The 18,436-nt window shown below is 42.7% G+C and overlaps 2 protein-coding genes across 4 annotated transcripts in view; one reads left to right on the top strand and one right to left on the bottom strand.

Annotated features, from left to right (window-relative positions):
• LOC145348041 (uncharacterized) overlaps window positions 1-17,062 on the top strand; it is a 56,107-nt gene extending 39,045 nt beyond the window's left edge. For 2 of the 3 annotated variants that reach the window (XM_080196163.1, XM_080196164.1), the window contains exon 2: window positions 15,544-17,062. In XM_080196163.1, the coding sequence (XP_080052289.1) occupies window positions 16,020-17,012 (993 nt within the window). In that variant the 5' untranslated portion in view covers window positions 15,544-16,019 and the 3' untranslated portion in view covers window positions 17,013-17,062. Of the gene's footprint in view, window positions 1-14,383; window positions 14,456-15,543 lie in introns of those variants that run through there. The other variant, XM_080196162.1, reaches the window with a different exon arrangement.
• On the bottom strand, window positions 572-10,539 carry LOC145348053 (uncharacterized). Its single transcript, XM_080196178.1, has 2 exons — window positions 10,482-10,539; window positions 572-9,774 (listed from the first exon to the last, which is right to left on the bottom strand). The coding sequence occupies exon 2, from the start codon at window positions 9,320-9,322 to the stop codon at window positions 8,444-8,446; it is 879 nt and encodes a 292-aa protein (XP_080052304.1). The 5' UTR covers window positions 9,323-9,774; window positions 10,482-10,539; the 3' UTR covers window positions 572-8,443.
• Window positions 17,063-18,436: the final 1,374 nt, after the last annotated feature.

The raw sequence follows: 18,436 nt of genomic DNA, 5'->3' as shown, positions 1-18,436 counted from the left end.
AGAGAAAAGTATAATTTATTACAAACTCAGGGGGGAACTATTCAGAGCTGCAGAATCTCTCAGAATGACAGCTTCAGTTAGCCCCATGACTGAGTGTCTTTTGTCTCCTCATGGCCTAATGTGTCCCCGATAAACAGTAATCTCACAGGGAAGCAGACTCACTACAAAGTACAAACACAGCTTGGGCTTGTCAGCTGCAGTAACTTAATCTCCATACGTAGAAAACCAATAGCAGGATGCGTAGACTAAGATTTATGGTGGAAGAAAATACAGTGAGAAAGTCAACTATCGTTAGTATTACTTTCTAACTCATATTAATTATATAAACCCTTTGTTTCCCATATCAGAATGTGAAGTGCTTTCAGACATCTTGTGTTTGTGAAAATTGATACAAAAATACAAGCCACTCTTAGGGAAATGTTATGCTTCCTGTGAACTGGAAATTATGAACCCATTGTTGGAGAAAGTGTCTCAACTCACAGTGACACTGACCAATGTATTGTGTACAGGACACTTACTGTAGGCTCCTGAGTGTTTCGATGAATAGGAACAAACCATCCTGACCAATCAGAAAGTGAAAAAAAGTAGATTTATTAGGAATTGCATTTAAATTTATTTGGTATTACAGTTGGGAACAAGGTTCAGTCAACAATTCAGTCGAGGAAAACTAGATCTGTCCTGCAGGCAGAGAAGGCATGGGCATGATAAGATACATGGGAGGACTGCAAAGCTAAATTGCACCCTTTTTAATGCAAGGAGCCTGTCTAGAAAAGCAAATGAACTTAAGAGCATTGATCAGCACATGAAAATATGATATTGTTATTGTCACTGAGACATAGTTGAAAAAAGGGCAGGAGTGGCGTCTGAACATTCCAGAGTACAAAAGATTTAAACATGATACGGGGTGGGGGGATATAAGAGAGAAGAGCATTATTGATAAAAGAAACTATCATTGCAGTGATGAGGGAAGATGTCTTAGAAGGCATTTCAAATGGGGCCATATGGGTGGAGTTTAGGAATTAAAAAAAATGATCACTTTGCTGGGATTATACGACAGGACTACCAACAGTCAGAAGATAGAGGACCAGATATGTAGGCAAGTCACTGAGAGGAGTGAGAAGAACAGGATTATAACAGTAGGGGATTTCAACTGTCATAATTAGTGTGAAAGGATTAGATGTGGTGGAATTTTTAAAGTGCATCCAAGAGAATTTTTTGTGCCAGTACACAGGTAGTCCTACTAGGGATGGGGCAGTGCTAGATCTAATCCAAGGGATCGAAGCCAGGAAAGTGTTCGAAGTGTCAGTGGGAGCTTTTTGGGGTTAGTGGCCATAACTTTGAAAGTTTCAAAGTCATATTGGAAAGGGATAAGGATAGTCCAAAATTCAACCGTCTGAACTGAATAAGGCTGATTTTAATCTCCCAGGGGTGGATTGAAAGGTGCCTAGAGCTGGGGGTTTGGACGGGGAGGAATTCATAAGATGTGTACTGGAAGGGTCCTTGGAGCAGTATGTAGATAGCCCAACTAGAGAGGGGGCTATACTGGATTTAGTTCTGGGTAATGAGCCAGGTCAGGTGGTTGAGGTTGCAGTAGGTGAACATGTGGCTAACAGTGACCACAACTCTGTCTACTTTAGGATATTAATGGAAAAAGATGAGTGCTGTCCCAAGGAGAGGGTGCTAAATTGGGGGAAGGCTAGTTACAGCCGGATTAGGCAGGAACTTAGGGATACAGACTGGGGTAGGCTGTTTGAGGGCAAGTCCACATTTGGCATGTGGGAGTCTTTCAAGGGAAAACTGAAATGGTTGCAGGAAAGACATGTGCCAGTTAGGAGGAAGGATGGGAAAGGTAGGATTAGAGAGCCGTGGATTACTAGGGATACTGAGGACTTGGTCAGGGAGACACAAGAGGCGTATGTTAGGTCTAAGCAACTGGGAATGGAGAAAGCATTGGAGGAATACAGAGAGAGTAGGAGGGAGTCAAACGGGGAGTTAGAAGGGCAAAAAGGGGGCATGAAATGGCTTTGGCAGACAGGATTAAGGAAAATCCAAAGGCGTTTTATTCCTATGTCAGGAACAAAAGGGTGGTTAGAGGAAAAATCGGTCCTCTCAGGGACAGAGGAGGGGAACTGTGCTTAGAGTCTGAGGGAATGGGGGAGATCCTGAATGAATGCTTTGCATCGCTATTCACGAAGGAGACGGGCTTGATGTCTGGTACTGTCGTGGAGGGAGCTGTAGACCAGTTGAAGGAACTATCCATTATGAGGGAGGAGGTGTTAGGGCTTTTAGGTAGCATTAAAACTGATAAATCTCTGGGGCCTGATGGCATTTATCCTAGGCTGCTTAGGGAGGCGAGAGATGAAATTGCTGGGCCTTTAACGCAAATCTTTGTCTCTTCTTTGGACACAGGTGAGGTCCCAGAGGACTGGAGGATAGCAAATGTGGTACCGTTGTTTAAAAAGGGTAGGAGGGATAACCCTGGTAACTATAGGCCGATGAGTTTGACATCAGTGGTAGGCAAGTTGATGGAGAGGATTCTTCGGGATAGGATGTATGAGCATTTAATCAGTGTTGCGATCTGATTAGGGATACGCAGCATAGCTTTGTAAAGGGGAAGTCTTGCCTTACGAACCTGGTAGAATTTTTTGAGGAGGTGACAAAAACGGTCGACGAAGGACGAGCCGTTGATGTTGTCTATATGGATTTCAGTAAGGCATTTGACAAAGTCCCTCATGGTAGGTTGGTTGAAAAGGTTAAGGCTCATGGGATACAAGGCCAGGTATCTAGATGGATTGATAACTGACTTGGTAAGCGGAGACAGAGAATAGTAGTGGAAGGGTCCTTTTCTAGCTGGAGGTCTGTCCCTTGTGGTGTGCCACAGGGCTCAATACTGGGACCTCTTCTATTTGTAATATACATAAATGACTTGGAAGAGGGAGTAAAGTGGTGTGATCAGCAAATTTGCAGATGACACTAAGATGGCTGGATTGGCGGGCAGTGAGGAGCAGTCTCAGGCAATACAACGGGATATAGATAGGCTGGTATATTGGGCAGATAAATGGCAAATGGAGTTTAATCCTGATAAATGTGAGGTGATGCATTTTGGCAGAAATAATGTAGGGGGGACTTATATGATAAAGGGTAGACCTATAAAGAGTATAGAAACGCAGAGGGACCTGGGAGTGCAAGTGCACAAGTTTTTGAAGATGGCAGTACAAGTGGAGAAGGTTGCGAAGAAAGCTCATGGTATGTTAGCCTTTATAGGAAGGGGTATAGAGTATAAGAGCTGGAGTCTAATGTTGCAGTTGTATAGAACATTGGTTAGGCAGCATTTGGAGTACTGCGTCCAGTTCTGGTCGCCTTACTACCGGAAAGACGTGGAGACACTGGAGAGAGTGCTGAGGAGGTTTACCAGGATGCTGCCTGGTATGGAAGGACTGGGATATGAGGAAATATTGAGCAAATTGGGGCTGTTTTCCCTTGAAAGACGGCGACTGAGGGGAGATCTAATAGAGGTATATAAGATTATGAAGGGTATAGATAGAGTTAACAGTGGTAAGCTTTTTCCTATGTTGAAAACACACATTACGAGGGGCCACGGGCTTAAGGTGAGGGGGGCGAGGTATAATTCGGATGTTAGAGGGAGGTTTTTCACACAGAGGGTAGTGGGGGTATGGAATGCTCTGCCAAGTAAGTGGTGGAGGCAGGTACGCTGGAGTTGTTTAAGAGTTACTTAGACAGGCACATGAGTGGGATGGAGATGGAGGGATACAGGAGACTGTTTTAAATAAGGATCAGGAGCCTTGGGACGTCTCTGGGAATGAATAAGGTTGTGGATGATACTGATGTTTTTCTCTTTTAATCCACAGGTGCTTTGGTCCGCCTTGTTGTTCAACAAGGGGCATACACGCGATGGGTCGTACGAAGGCTGCTCTTGGTTGTTTCAAGAGTAGCCTAGTACTTCACGTCGTTAGTGTATGCTTAATCTGGACCAGATGCTGGGCAACATGACAGCTCAGTGGCTATCACTGTTTGCTGTGCAGATACATGGATTTGGGCCAGTGTCTGTGGGAGTTTGCGCATTCTCCCTGTGTTTGCGGGGGTTTTCTCCGAGTGCTCCGGTTTCCTCCCACACCCCAAAGATGTGCTATTAGGCTGATTGGTGTAACAAATTGTCCCTAAATTAGTCTTCCCTCAATGTGGAATGCCATAGGCATAGACAAGGGTCATGGGTGGAGGTGGGACTCAGAATGTTAAAATGGCGGCACGGGCTCATTGGGCCGAAGGGCCTGTTTCCCGGGCTGTTTTGTTCTTTGTTCAATATCATTAGACCGCATCTGGCAAATGTAGACTGGGTGCAGCTACTTGCAAGTAAATCTATATTTGTAAATTGGGAGTCTTTTAAAAGTGAAATAATGAGAGTTCAGGACGAACATATTCCTCTTAAGAGTGAAGGGCAGAGGCAGCAAGTCCAGGGGACCCTGGGTGTCAAGGGATATCAAAGGTTTGATAAAAAAAGAAAGCATATGGTAGGTATGAAGCAATAAAAAAGGGAAGACCTTTCAGGAGTATAGAGATTGTTGGGTGTGCTTAAAAAATAAATTATGAGGGCAGACAAGGGCCATGAGATATGATTGATAAATATGGCAGGTAAGATTTAAGGAAAACTCCAAGTCGTTTTATAAGTATATTACGAGCAAGAGGAAGAATAGGGAATGAATAGAGCCCATAAGTGACCATAAGGGTAATCTGTGCATGGAGCCAGTGGACGTGGGCGAGGTATTTCATGAATATTTTTCATCTGTATTCACTCAGAAGAAACACATTGTAGTTGGAGATTTTAGTTGGGACTAGAGCATTTTAAGATTAATGAGGAGGAGGGATTTGATTTTTTAGCAGACACAAAGGTGCATAAATCCTCAGAGCCTGATGAGATGAATCCCAGGCTAACATAGGAAGCAAGGCAAGAGATTGCAGGAACCCTGATGGAGATACTTAAATCTCTACTAGCTACAGGTGAAGTACCAGATGGCTAGAAGATAATTAATGTGGTACCTTTAATCAAGAAGGGCAGCAGGGATAAGCCAGGTAAGTACAGATCAGTCAATCTAATGTCAGTCGTAGTAAAATGATTGGAAAAAATTCTGAGGGGTAGGATTATTCAACAGTTGGAAAAGCAGGAATTGATCAAGGATGGTTAGCACAGATTTGTTGGTGAGAGATCCTGTCTAATTTATTTGGGTTTTTGAAAAGATATTAAATGTCTTGATGAGAGTGGTGCATTGATGTGGTTAATATGGATTTCAGTAAAGCCTTTGACAAGGTCTCACATGGAAAATTGGCCCATGGAAACCAAGGCAAATTGGCAAATTGGATCCAAAACTGGCTTATTAATGGAAGTAAAAAAAGGATGATGCTTTTGTGATTTGAAGCCTGTGACAGTCTACCACAGAAATCAGTGCTGGGACACTTGCTTTTTCTTATATACATTACTGACTTGAATGTGAATGTAGAAGGTATAATTAGTAAATTTATAGATTACATGAAAATTGGTGGTGTTGTTGATAACAAGGAGGATTGACATTAATCAGTTAATAAATTGGCCACAGCATTGGCAGATGGAACTTAATCCTGATATGTGTGAGATGATGCATTTCGGGAGGTCTAATAAGAGTAGGAAATACACAATAAACAGTTGGTCCCTTGTAGTATTGAGGAGCAAAGGGACCTTGGTGTACAAGCCCATAGATTCCTGAAGGTAGCAGCATAATGGATGGGGAGGTAAAGAAATACAAAATGCTTACCCTTCATAGGATCAGGGAGGTTTTGGTATAACTTTATAAAATATTGGTTAGGCCATAGATGGACTAATCTATGCCGTTCTGGTCACCCCACTATCAGAAGGACATGATTGCACTGGAGAGGGGGCAGAGGAGATTCACCAGGATGTTGTTTGGGATAGAAAGTTTCAGCTCTGAGAAGAGACTGGATCGGCTGTGTTTGTTTTCCTAGAGTGGAGGAGGCTGAGGGTTGGGGTGTCCAAGAGACATACAAAATTATGAGAGGCATAGATAGGGTAGATCGGAAAAAAACGTTTTTCCATGGAAGAGTTGTCTCAAACTAAAGGGCATTGGTTTAAGGTGAGTAAGTGGTTTAGAGGCTTAAATTGCCAAGGCGTAGGCAGCTATGGACCAAATGGTGGTAAATGGGATGAGTATAGATTGGCATTTGATGGTCAGCATAGACATGATGGCCGAAGGCCCTGTTTCAGTGCTGACTGTATGACTATGAAATCTACACACAAGATTGATAAAATAGCAGAATATTCAGCTTATACCAAACTTCAAATGAATTAAAATAACAAAATGTTGGAAAATATCAGCATCTTTCCTAGAACATGAAGACTCATTTCCAAACCTTTGACCCTCTATTCACCAAAATGCTCTTGTAGCGATCAATCTAATTAAATCACTCTCTCATAACCACCTTCTATACACTTGATCCCAAAATTATCTTTATTTTCTTTCTTCCTGTTCAAAGCAACCATTTGGTGTTCGTAGTAATTCAGTCAAATGCTAGATTCCTATCACCAACACCTTCTGTTGTGCACCAAAGGAAAAGGCAGTTTAGTCAGGTAGTCTCTGCCTCGTGACCTACAACTACAGTAACAGGATTAAAAGCCCCCGCTGACTATTTCCCATTTGACAAGCCTTCGCTTGCTCAATAAGGCAGTTCATACTCTATGAAGTCCACGGGGAGATCTATTAATAATTCCCTGTGGCATACCTGGCCATCATAGCAGGACTGATCATTAAATTCCTTTGACAGGTCGCTGGTGAGAAACCTTCTTGAACCTCTGCAGTCCAAACTGCTGAGGTCAAACACTCTCAATGGCTGAACTGACATAGTTCATCTGGTGTTGGATCTCCTTGTCAATGGAGACCTTTTGGGAGAGGTGGCTGCACAACACATTCCAGTCTCTACTTTAATATATACATGAGGAGTGCTATTTGACTGACCAGATGTGGGTTGACAGATGCATTTTGTTTTGGCCACATTCAAGGACAGGCCAAGATTTTTTATATACAGAACTGAAGAGATTGAGGATGGTTTAGCGATTTGGTGCAACGTGGACAACAACAATGCAGTTGTCTACAAACTACAGATCATATATATCTGCAGTGGTTCGTTTATGGCATTCAGTACCAAGACAGCACAAGACCAAAACATCCAAGAGGAAGAAGGTCAATGTCTCAGGCTTAAAACAGTCCAAAGTAAGAGAGGAATTTCAAAAGCAGCTCACAACCAATCTGAGAAATCACCACAGATCTAACTCAATTCCCAAACAACGAGAGCGCTTCTACCAATTATGGTTGATTCCTAAAGAGAAATCCAGACGATAAAGAACATGTGGTGGGAAAATAAATCCTGAGAGATCCAACATTATTCTGATCATCGTGACATGAAATCACCAAGGTCATAGACTGAGGTCAAATGTACTAAATCCTCTTTATTCACAGGATGATGTTTCTCTTCTTAAGGATGATGATTCCATCTGTTAATGCTGAAAAAAATATTTTGAACAATTCCTCAAACATAAATCCACAGTGACACCACTGTGACACTGATGGTGGGAGAGGTTGGAGACAGACACTGATGAGACAGACAGTGCTTTGGAAGGACAGCTCCCCTGTGTGAGCCTGGGAGGGTAAACAACACAGAAAACTCTGTGTAAAGAAAGCAGGTGAGCCAAGTCCATGTGGAGATACCAGTCTTTGGTGAGAGAGGAAGAGTAGGCGAAACAATCCTGACATGTCACACTGGCAGGGTTGGTCTCCCATGTGAGTTTGTTGATGTTCCAAAAGATCCAACAACTGTACGAAGGGTTTATTACAGAACTCACACTGATATGGTTTTTCCCATTGATAAGTTGGATGACACAATGAATACATGAAAATCTTTTCACACAACTCACCAATGTAGTTTCTCCCCAGTGTTGTTTGCCTGCTGTTCCAAACGGCTTAAAGATGTCCGGAGAAATTAATCATAATCTGAAACTTCAAGCATTCCTCCCATCTGATGAACCAGGACCTTTGACGAGATTGTGAAGGCTTTGTTGTATACCTCGCAAATGAATAGTTCCTCTCCCATGTGAATGTGTCACTAATTCAAAGCATCTGGTGATTGTGCAAAGCCTTCCATACATAGCTAACATTGAACATCTTCATCCAGTGTGACCAAGTCAGCATTGCACAGGTGTCACTTAAAGTACAAAGGCTCATTCACACACCTTAAAACTCATTGTTTTCTCCCCTGTGTGAATCTGGTGCATCAGGAAGGACGACTTTGACCTTATGAACAGTTTGACACATCTCACATGGAAATATCTTTTCTCCAATGTGCAAGTGTCTGTGTTTTATGAGTGTTGCAGAATATATGAGACTCAATCACACACCTCACGTCTCAGTGGCTGCTCCACTGTGTGAATATGCCGATGATTTAACAAGCCTGATAACTGTGCAAAGTCCTTATTACACACTTCACATGTGAAAGGTTTCTCTCCTGTATGAAGGCGTTGGTGTTCATGGAGAGTTGATGACCGTGAGAATGATTTGTCACACACTTCGCATGTGAATGTTTTCTCCCCTGTGTGAGTGCGTTGGTGTACACGAAAGTGAGATGAGCGTGAGAATGATTTCTCACACACCTCACATTTGAAAGGCTTCTCTCCAGTGTGAATACGTCGGTGCTGTATGAGTGTTGATGACTGTGTGAAGGCTCTGTTGCACACATCACATTTGAAGGGTTTCTCCCCTGTGTGAATCCTCTGGTGTGTCAGGAGGTCGGAGGATTGGATAAAAGACATCTCACAAAATTCACACCTGAAGGTTTTCTCCCCAGTGTGAATCCTTCGGTGTGTCAGAAGCCTTGTAGATGTTGCAAAAGCTTTCTTGCAAACCTCACACTTGAAGGGTTTCTTCCCCGTGTGGATTGTCTGATGGACCAAGAGGTTCGATGACTGTGTGAAGGCTTTTCCACACACATCACAAGTATAAAGATTCTCCCTTGTATGAATGCGTTGGTGTGAGCGAAGGATTGATGACTGCGAGAATGATTTGTCACACACTTCACATGTGAATGGTTTCTCTCCAGTGTGAATACGTTGGTGTGAGCGGAGGTTTGATAAATGTGAGAATGATTTGTCGCACACCTCACAAATAAATGGTTTCTCACCTGTGTGACTGCGTTCATGGAGGCGAAAGTATGATAAGCGTGAGAAAGATTTGTTGCATAGTTCACACTTGAAAGCTTTCTCTGCCATGTAGCTGTCCTCCTGTTAACAGTTGCACAACGGATTCACCTTCTGCTCAGAGATTTTAGGAGGGTGTATAGCCCTCCTCAAGTACCTCACAAATGTACAGTCTCTCACCTGTAGGAATGAGTCAGTGGTTTACAAAACTCAGTGAATGATTGAAGCTCTCAGAGTCCACTCACATTTCTACCCAGCACCAGGCTGACCGATAGCCTACAGCCAAACATTCGGAAAAGTTCCACACCATTGACCCGTTTCAGATCTGAAGCTATATCAAAGCTCCCCTTATCTGACCAACATCGAAGTGATGGTTTCACTGCCAACTTTCTCTGTGTTGAGCAATGCTGTGAAGGGACTGGATATCTCCCCAAGATTGTGCAGTTGTTCCTTGGGTGATAGTCAGGATCTATCTGCAGTGTCTGTTCACTCTGTATTCTCTGGTGTAGTACGGTGCAATCCTTCTGTAAAACAGGAAAAGGTAACATGATTTCATCCAATTCCCTTTTTGAAAGGACTAACTCCTCAGTTAGAGACTGTTCCACAATGAGTGCTAGTCTGCTATTCCCCATGTGGGTATCAGAAACAAGTCTTTTAATTTTTTCTTGTCTGAATGTCATACACCTTCTGTTTTCAGCAGGGTCACTGGATAGTGACCAGCAGCAGATAACATGGCTAGTTTTTTTTCCCTCTGCACATACGTCCATCTGCCCAGCTACTATGAGAGCAATGGAAAAGACAAGCGGATCTTAAAACGTGCTATCAATTCACTATGAGTTTGTATTGTGGTGGTGAAGACCAGTTTTATCCTTACAGTGTTTGTTTCAATATATAAAAAAACACCCAGGAGAAACGTTAATTCGGTGGAAATTTCTCCCCTCGTTTCCCAATTAGAAAAAAAACAGTGGGCAGGAAATGTTAGAAGCTAAGGAAAATATTGCTTCAGTTTAATTGATTGAAGAGTTCTGGTATCCTGGGAAATTAGATACACTGCACTCACTCAGGCTGCACATCCCAAATTCAGCCATCAGACCCAGCACTGGACAAAACTATCAAATCCAAGCCCAGGCTTTTGGGAAAGGCCGGGGCCTTCAGGTAAAATCTTTAAAGAAGGCATTAAAATACATTACAATAAATGTTTCTCTGTCCCTCCCAGTTAATTACACCTCACCTTCTCATATTCAGCAATGACCCATCAACAAAACTCAGCCTGTAAATCAGATGGGAAATACTTCCAATAAACACACTCAATATCCAACACACAGCTCCAATCAAACAGTTCAGCGCCCTGATTGACGGCTCTCACAGCCAATCAGAGAGAAAGTAAATCTGTGCCCCATACACATCAATCACTCTGTTCATCCATTTATATACAAGGGGACGGAATTTCATCGACTCCATACTTCGCCCAGTTCTGCGCAGCCGCTTTCGAGACAGACTCTCAACTGGTCGGAACTACACTACCCATGCTGCATCTGTCCCCGGGCCTGCGCAGTGAGGAGCGGCAGTATGGATTCGGGGAAGCCAGCCGTGGTGCCTGACGGGGGTTGTAGTTCTGCCGCACGCAGCGGCGGTTCGCTCCCAGCGTTCGGGAGTTGGAATGTGAGGAAGCGCGAGCCCCGAGCGGCTGAACCGAATTGAAAAGCAGAGACTGACCCTTGGTAGGAACCAGAGCGATGGCGGTGGGAAGATTCACCATTGCAGGAGGTTCTCTGTATACAACTGAAGAGGAAAAGTCACAAAGATCACAGCTTTCCCACTCACTGGACAACAGAGAGGAGTTGTAGGAGGAGGATAGTGTGGTTGGGTATATCACTGGCTGTAGAGAAGTTGTTTCTTTCTCCGCAGATATTTCCTGAGGATTTCCAGCATTTTCTGAATTTCTATCAGATTTCCAGCATTCACAAAATTTTGTCCCATTGGATTGATAACGCGCACTTTAGGGCTGATTTGATGGAGCTTTGAAGCAAAAGTATGTCTTCATGTGGACAAATTATTTCAGTTGAAGAGGTTAGGGAGGACCAAAGGACATACTTACAAGTTGTGCAAGGGCAGAACTACAGATTCTGCAATCATTAAAAGTAAAAAAGGCAACTCAATAAGGACAGTTCATAAAAAAATCAAACAACACTGGGGTCCATTTTAGAGAATAGGATTAAAGAGGAGATCAGTGATGTTGAACGTGTCAAGAATCTTTTTTAGACCATACATGGAGATCTGCGCACTGTTCAGATCAACATATTGAAAAAGAACAGAAGGGAACTGGAGAAGTGCAAAAAACATTGATAAGGGTGATATTGAAAATGGAGAGATTGCAACAATTAGGAAAGACTATGCAGGGTAGCACCAAAATATTAGCTTGTCAATAATAAATCCAATGAGGAATGCAGGAGAAATTCAAGAGAATGATTAGAATGTGGAACTTTCTTCCTCCCACAGGGAATGGCTGAGGCAAATAGGAATCCAAATAAGTAGATGAAGGAGAATGGAATAGAAGGATCTGCTGATAGGCTACGATAAAATAGGCAGGGAGAAAACTCCTGTGGAGCATATACACTGCTCGAAAGCAGATGGGCCCAACGGTTTTGATGGGGTGAGATAAAAGCCAATACAGTTTGTGTTTTATTCTATTACCACATTGCCACTGATAGATTAGGCAGCAACCCGGAACAAAGATGGCGCAGTTCAAATAATCACAACTATGTTTAAAGTGGCATTGTTTAATTCTGAATTAAAGCAGATTGTCCAGAGCGTCTGTTACTGATGGAGAAGGAGTTGGTTTTTGCTTTGGGATTACAATCAGACTTGGGCCTTGGGCAGTGAGTTTTTGACGTGATTTATTATTGTCACATGTATTGGCATACAATGAAAAGTATTGTTTCTTCTGCGCTACACAGATAAAGCATGCAAAACCTACTGCTGCGCAATTTTCAGCATAGAAGGGTTCACTTATTCCATGGGCAGGATCCATAGGCCTAGAGTATAAGTATAATCTATCTTCCAACTACAACTGGTGGAGACTACCGTGACTTCACGTTAGTGACAGTTCATGGAATTAGTCAGACAACAGTTACAAAAGAAAATAGTGAAAGATTTCATATTACAGAAACTGTGGAAAATCATCATTGAAGGAAGATGGCTACATTTAATTCAACGGGGGCGATTTGCCCATCCTGCTGCATTAAATGTTCAGCACAGCGGACCGGGAGAATCCTGCAGTGGGCAATGCGCAGGATTCACACATGCGTTCCTGCCACAGTAGCATCTCCTAGCGCCAGATTTCCAGCAGCATCTGTTCCCCGCCGGAATTCGGCAGGGAGGCAGGTTAAGTATTTTATCTCTAGCATGAAATCTGTGGATTTTTTTTCCACGGAGGGCTATAAAGGCTGGGTTGTTGAGTGCATTTAAGATTGAGATAGACAGATTTTTATTCGATAAGAGAATCGAGGATCTTGGGGATAAAGATGGAAAGTCAAGTTGGGGATTATCATATCAAATCAGTCATAATCTCATTGAATGGTGGAGCAGACTGGATGGGTTGAATGGCCTACTTCTGCCCCTACGCCTTATGGTCTTCTGGCTATGGTCTTATTCAACAATTGCACAATATGCAAAACACAACTGTTGCACACACTCTCAATTCTATTTTAAGTTTATTATTATACACTTAGACAGATCAATACGGTAAATGGTCCACAATTTATTTGTTTATCATTTCAGAAAAAGTGTGAGAAATGGAATATTGATCACACTCCTTGTTCTCCCTATTACACTAGATCTAATAGCCTAGTTAAATGAATGATATCCATGGTGAAATCACTAATTCTCAAATGTAGACAGAGCAAGATCTATGCATTTCAATACTACATCTGAGAAAGACACTTATAAATCCAACTAATCTATCACCAGCAGAGCTCATGGTTGGCAAGCAGTGGAAACTTATTTACCTACTCTTACTTGTTTTACTTTCTGAAAACTAGAGAATAGTTTCAAAAGTACAAACGATGACCAATGTGAAGAATAAGCTGCATAATTGTCAAGTTTACAGCTGGAACAATAAGGTCACATCCACTGTCCCACAGAAAGTACACTGGAGCCCGTTGAAGTATCAAGGATTTGTTCAGAACAATCGTCCTGTGAAGTCATTAAAATAAAGGTGCAATAGAGAGGTATAACTGAGGACAAAACAGATCCATTTCAGTTCCCCGCCACTATACAGTTCCATTGCATTGAGGACATGATCCCAAATGCCACCAGGAACAACATCCAAGAATGACAATCCCACGGATCACTGTGAGCAATTTAAAATGCCTCCAGACGAGGTTACCATTAAAGGTTACAGGAGATCACTTAAATGCTTTAGATACTCATAGGATCATCAGTTCTTTACAGTTACACGTGTATTGTAAATAGTTATACTTTTTGGAAGGGGGTAAAAGTATATTTAAAAAGTTTTTAAGACTCGCGTTCCAACCTATATATATGCCCTGTTTGTGAAACAAATCCTGCACTCACCTGATGAAGGAGTAACGCTATTAAATAAACCTGTTGGACTTTAAATTGATGTTGTGAGACTTCTTACTGTGCTTGCCCCAGTCCAACGCATCTCCACATCATGATATAAAAACACCCAGGAGAAATATTAATTGGAGATTTTTAAATTTCAAAATTATGTAAAGAAAACACACTGGGCAGGAGGTATTGGACGCTCGACTTGACAGCGATAAAGTGAATCAGGGACAGCAACTGCTGTTACGCGCGGCAGAACTACAACTCCCATCAGGCACACACTCTCCCTCTCTGTCCTCGTCCCAAATTGTTCTGGCCCGGGGACACATGCAGCATGGGAAATATAGTTCCGAACGGGTGGGAGTGTGTGGAATGCGGCTGCGCAGAACTGGGCGGAGCACGAAGTCAGAGACGAATGGCTTGTTCTTATACGATTGGCTGTGCACAATAGTGACGCCAGGCAATGGGCTGGGCAAGCCTTGTTTCTTTCATTGATTGGCTGTGAGAGCCGTCAATCAGAGCGCTGAGCTGTTTGATTGGAGCTGTGTGTTGGATATTGAGTGTGTTCATTGAAAGCATTTCCCTTCTGATTTACAGGCTGAGTTTTGTTGATGGGTCATTGCTGAGTATGAGAAGGTGAGGTATAATTATCTGGGAGAGACAGAGATATATTTATTGAAAAATCTTTTAATGCCTTCTTTGAAAAAATTACCTGAAGGCCCCGGCCTTTCCCAAAAGCCTGGGTTTGGATTTGATAGTTTTGCCCAGTGCTGTGTCTGAATTTGGGATGTGCAGTCTGAGTGAGTGCACTGTATCTAATTTCCCAGGGTAAACCAGAACCCTTCAATCAGCTACACTCAAGCAATATTTTCCTTCGCTTCTAACGTTTTCTGCCGAATGTGGGCTTTTTAAATGGGGAAACAAGGGGAGAAATTTCCACCGAATGAATATTTCTCCTCAGTGTTTTTTTATATTAAACACACACACTTAACAATAAAACTGGTCTTCACGAGCACAACACCAGTTCAAAGTAAATTGATCATCCATTTTACACTCCGCCTGTGTTTTCCCTTTAATCAGCTGATGAAGCAATATCTTCCTTAGCTTCCCGCACTTCCTGCCCAGTGTGTTTCCTTCAAATAATTTTAGGGAAATTTCAAAATCTCCTTTGAATTCATATTTCTCTTCAGTTTTTTTTACATTAAACACATTCTAAAAGTAAAACTGGTCTTCACTAGCATAACATGAACTCCTAGTTCCTACATAGCTTCACACTGCCCCAGTGTGTTTTCTTCAAATAAACCTGGAAAACAAGTGGAGAAATTTCAAAATCTCAATTGAATTAACATTCCTCTTGTTCTTCTGTTAATCACATACCAGTGGAGACTGGTAGAATGGGTCTCCACCAGTACGACTCGAATTCGTAGTGAATTGATAGCCCATTTATACTCCGCTGAACTGTCTTTTCCGTTGTTCTCATTGGTGCCTGGGAAGATGGGGGTCTGAGTGGAAGGTAGACACTCGCCATGTTGTCTGCTCCTGGTCACTATCCAATGACCCTGCTAGAAATAGAGAGCGTACGACAGTCAAGTGTGGAAAAATAAAGGACTTGTATCTGATCCCCATACAGGCACTCACTGTGGAACTATCTGTTAGGAGTCAGTCCTCTAGGAAAGGAGGAGAGGGAGTTGGAGGAATTTATGTTTTCTTTTCCTGTTTTACAGAACGATTTCACCATATTACACCTGAGAATGCAGTGAGGATAGACACAGCAGATAGATCCTGACCATCATCCAAGGAACAGCTGCACAACTGTGGGAACACATCCAATCTCTTTACTACATTGCTCAACACAGAGAAGATTGGGCAGCGAAATCATCATCTGGAAATTGGTCAGGCAGGAGAGCTTTGAAATATCATCAGATTTGAAACTGGTCAGTGGTGTGGTACCTTCCATCAGACCAACCTTTCCAAAGGTTTGGCTGTGACCTATTAGTCAGGGTGAGGTTGGGAAGAAGTGTGAGTGGGCTCCCAAGTCTGGTGAGAGCTTCAATCATTGACAGCTTAATGAACCACTGACTCAACGTACGGTGAGAGGCTGTTCAAGTGCGAGCTGTGAGGAGGACTCCACAACCTTGTACGATTCCCCTAACACTGAAGGTACATCTATTACCAACACTGTTAATGCAAGTGCAACTACATGGGTGAGAACCCATTTCGTTGTGAAGTGTGTGATAAATTATTCCCATGTTCATCTCAGTTTCATGTGCACCAATGCATTCGCACATGGGAGAAACCATTCAAGTGCAACATTTGTGAAAAAGCTTACTTGTCATCTTCGAGCCTCCTTAGGCACCAGAAGAATCACAAAGGGGAGAATTTGGTCAAATGTAAGGTGTGTGATAAAACCTTCACACGAATTTCGAACCTCCTGGCCCATCAGACAATCCACACAGGGCAGAAACCTTTCAAATGCGAGGTTTGTGATAAAGCTTTTGTAACATCTTCAAGTCTCCTTAGACACCAGAGGAATCACAGGGGGAAAAAACCTTTCCGGTGTGAGGTTTGTGACATGGCCTTCACCCAATCCTCCGATCTCCTGACACACCAGAGAATTCACACAGGGGAGAAACCCTTCAAGTGTGATGTTTGCAACCAAGTCTTCACATGGTCATCAACACTCGTGCAACACCAACGTATTCACACAGGAGAGAAGCCATTCAAGTGTGAGGTGTGTGACAAATCATTCTCACACTCATCGAACCTCCGCAGTCACCAACGTATTCACACTGGTGAGAAACCATTCATATGTGAGGTGTGTGACAAATCATTCTCAGAGTCATCAAATCTCCGTGCACACCAACGCATTCATACAGGAGAGAAACCATTCAGATGTGAGGTTTGTGACAAAGCTTTTATCCACTCCTCTGATCTCTTGAAGCACCAACGTATCCACACAGGTGAGAAACCATTCAAGTGCGAGGCGTGTGACAGATCATTTTCTGAGTCATCAAACCTTCGTGCACATCAGTGCCTTCACACAGGAGAGAAGCTGTTCAGTTGCAATGTTTGTGACAAGGATTTCATCTACTCCTCTGATCTCCTGAAGCATCAGCAGAGACACACTGGTGAGGAACCTGTCCAGTGTGAGAAGTGCAACCAAATGTCACAACAGTCATCAGTGCTTGTGTAACAGTAAAACAGTCACACTGGAGAAAACCTATTAAAGTATGAGATGTGTAATGAGGGCTACGTGTGATTATTATATCTGATGAAAGACCATCTTATTCACACAAATGGGAAACCAGGCCAGTATATGATGTGAGACCAAACTCTCAGGTGATCTTGAATGCTCCTGAGATACTGAAGCATTCATACAGGGGAGAAGACATTCACATATGACCTGTGTGGCAACATGTTCTTGTCATCAGCAAATACTCCATGTAGAACAGCAAGTGACACAAAGGAAGAATCTTTCAAGTGTGAGGCTGTGTGACAAAGCCATTCAATAGTCATATGACTCGCTGATCTATCGGAGAATCCACACAGGAGAGGAACCCTTCAAATGTGAGATTTATGACACAATCTTTCTGAAGTGATCAAAACCCTCCTGGGATACGAGTGAATCCACACTAGTGAGAAACCATTCAGGTGTGAGATGTGTGATGAGGCTTTCACATAGAACATTTCCTGGTCCATCAACACACACACAGGGGAGAAATTCTCTCGTTGTGAGTTCTGTATTGAAGCTTTCACGCAATTGTCAAACCTCCTGGATTATCAGTCAATTTCCTTGGGGAGGCAGTGATAAAAACTTAGAAAATAAAAGCAGAAGTCGGCCATTTGGTCCTTCGAGCCTGCTCCACCATTCTCTTTGATCATGGCTGATCGTCAAAATCAATATCCTGATCCCATCACCCACACAAATCTCTTCAACTCCAAGGGCTGTATTTAATTTCCTCTTGAAATCGCATGTTGTTTTGGCCGCAACTACATTCTGTGGTGGTGAATTCCACACATTCACCATCCACTGGATGAAGAAATTTATCTTCGTCTCAGTTCTAAAAGATATATCTCGTATCCTCAAACTCTGACCCCTAATTCTGGACTCCCCCACCATGGGGAACATTCTCTCTGAATCTATCCTGTTAGAGTTTTATATGTTTCTATGAAATCCCCTCTCACTCTTCTAAACTTCAATAAATACAATCCTAACTGACATAGTCTCTCCTCATATGACAGACCTGCCATCCCAGGAATCAGCCTGGTAAACCTTCGCTGTACTCCCTCTAAAGCAAGGACGTCGTTTGTCAGGTAAGGACACCAAGCTGCACACAGTACTCCAGGTGTGACCTCACCAAAGCCTGTACAATTGCAGTAAAGCATACCTATTCCTATACTCAAATCATCTTGTTATGAAGGCAAAAATACCATTTGCCTTCTTTACTGCCTGCTGTACCTGCGCATTTACTTTTAGCGACTGATGCATGAGGACACCAAGGCCTCGCTGAGTATCCACCTCTCTCAATTTACACCCATTCAAATAATAATCTGCCTACCTACCTATTTTTGCTACCAAAATAGATAACCTCACATTTTTCCACATTATACTGCAAG

This window comes from Carcharhinus amblyrhynchos, chromosome 9, assembly GCF_965287045.1.
Source record: "Carcharhinus amblyrhynchos chromosome 9, sCarAmb.v2.hapA, whole genome shotgun sequence".
Taxonomy (NCBI): Eukaryota; Metazoa; Chordata; class Chondrichthyes; order Carcharhiniformes; family Carcharhinidae; genus Carcharhinus; species Carcharhinus amblyrhynchos.
The sequence above is the reverse complement of the archived record's forward strand: the minus strand, read 5'-3'. Positions and strand labels throughout refer to the sequence as shown.

What these genes read in the sequence shown, in the direction of transcription:
- LOC145348053 (XM_080196178.1), bottom strand. Translation starts at nt 9,322, where the DNA reads ATGGCAGAGAAAGCTTTCAAGTGTGAACTATGCAACAAATCTTTCTCA.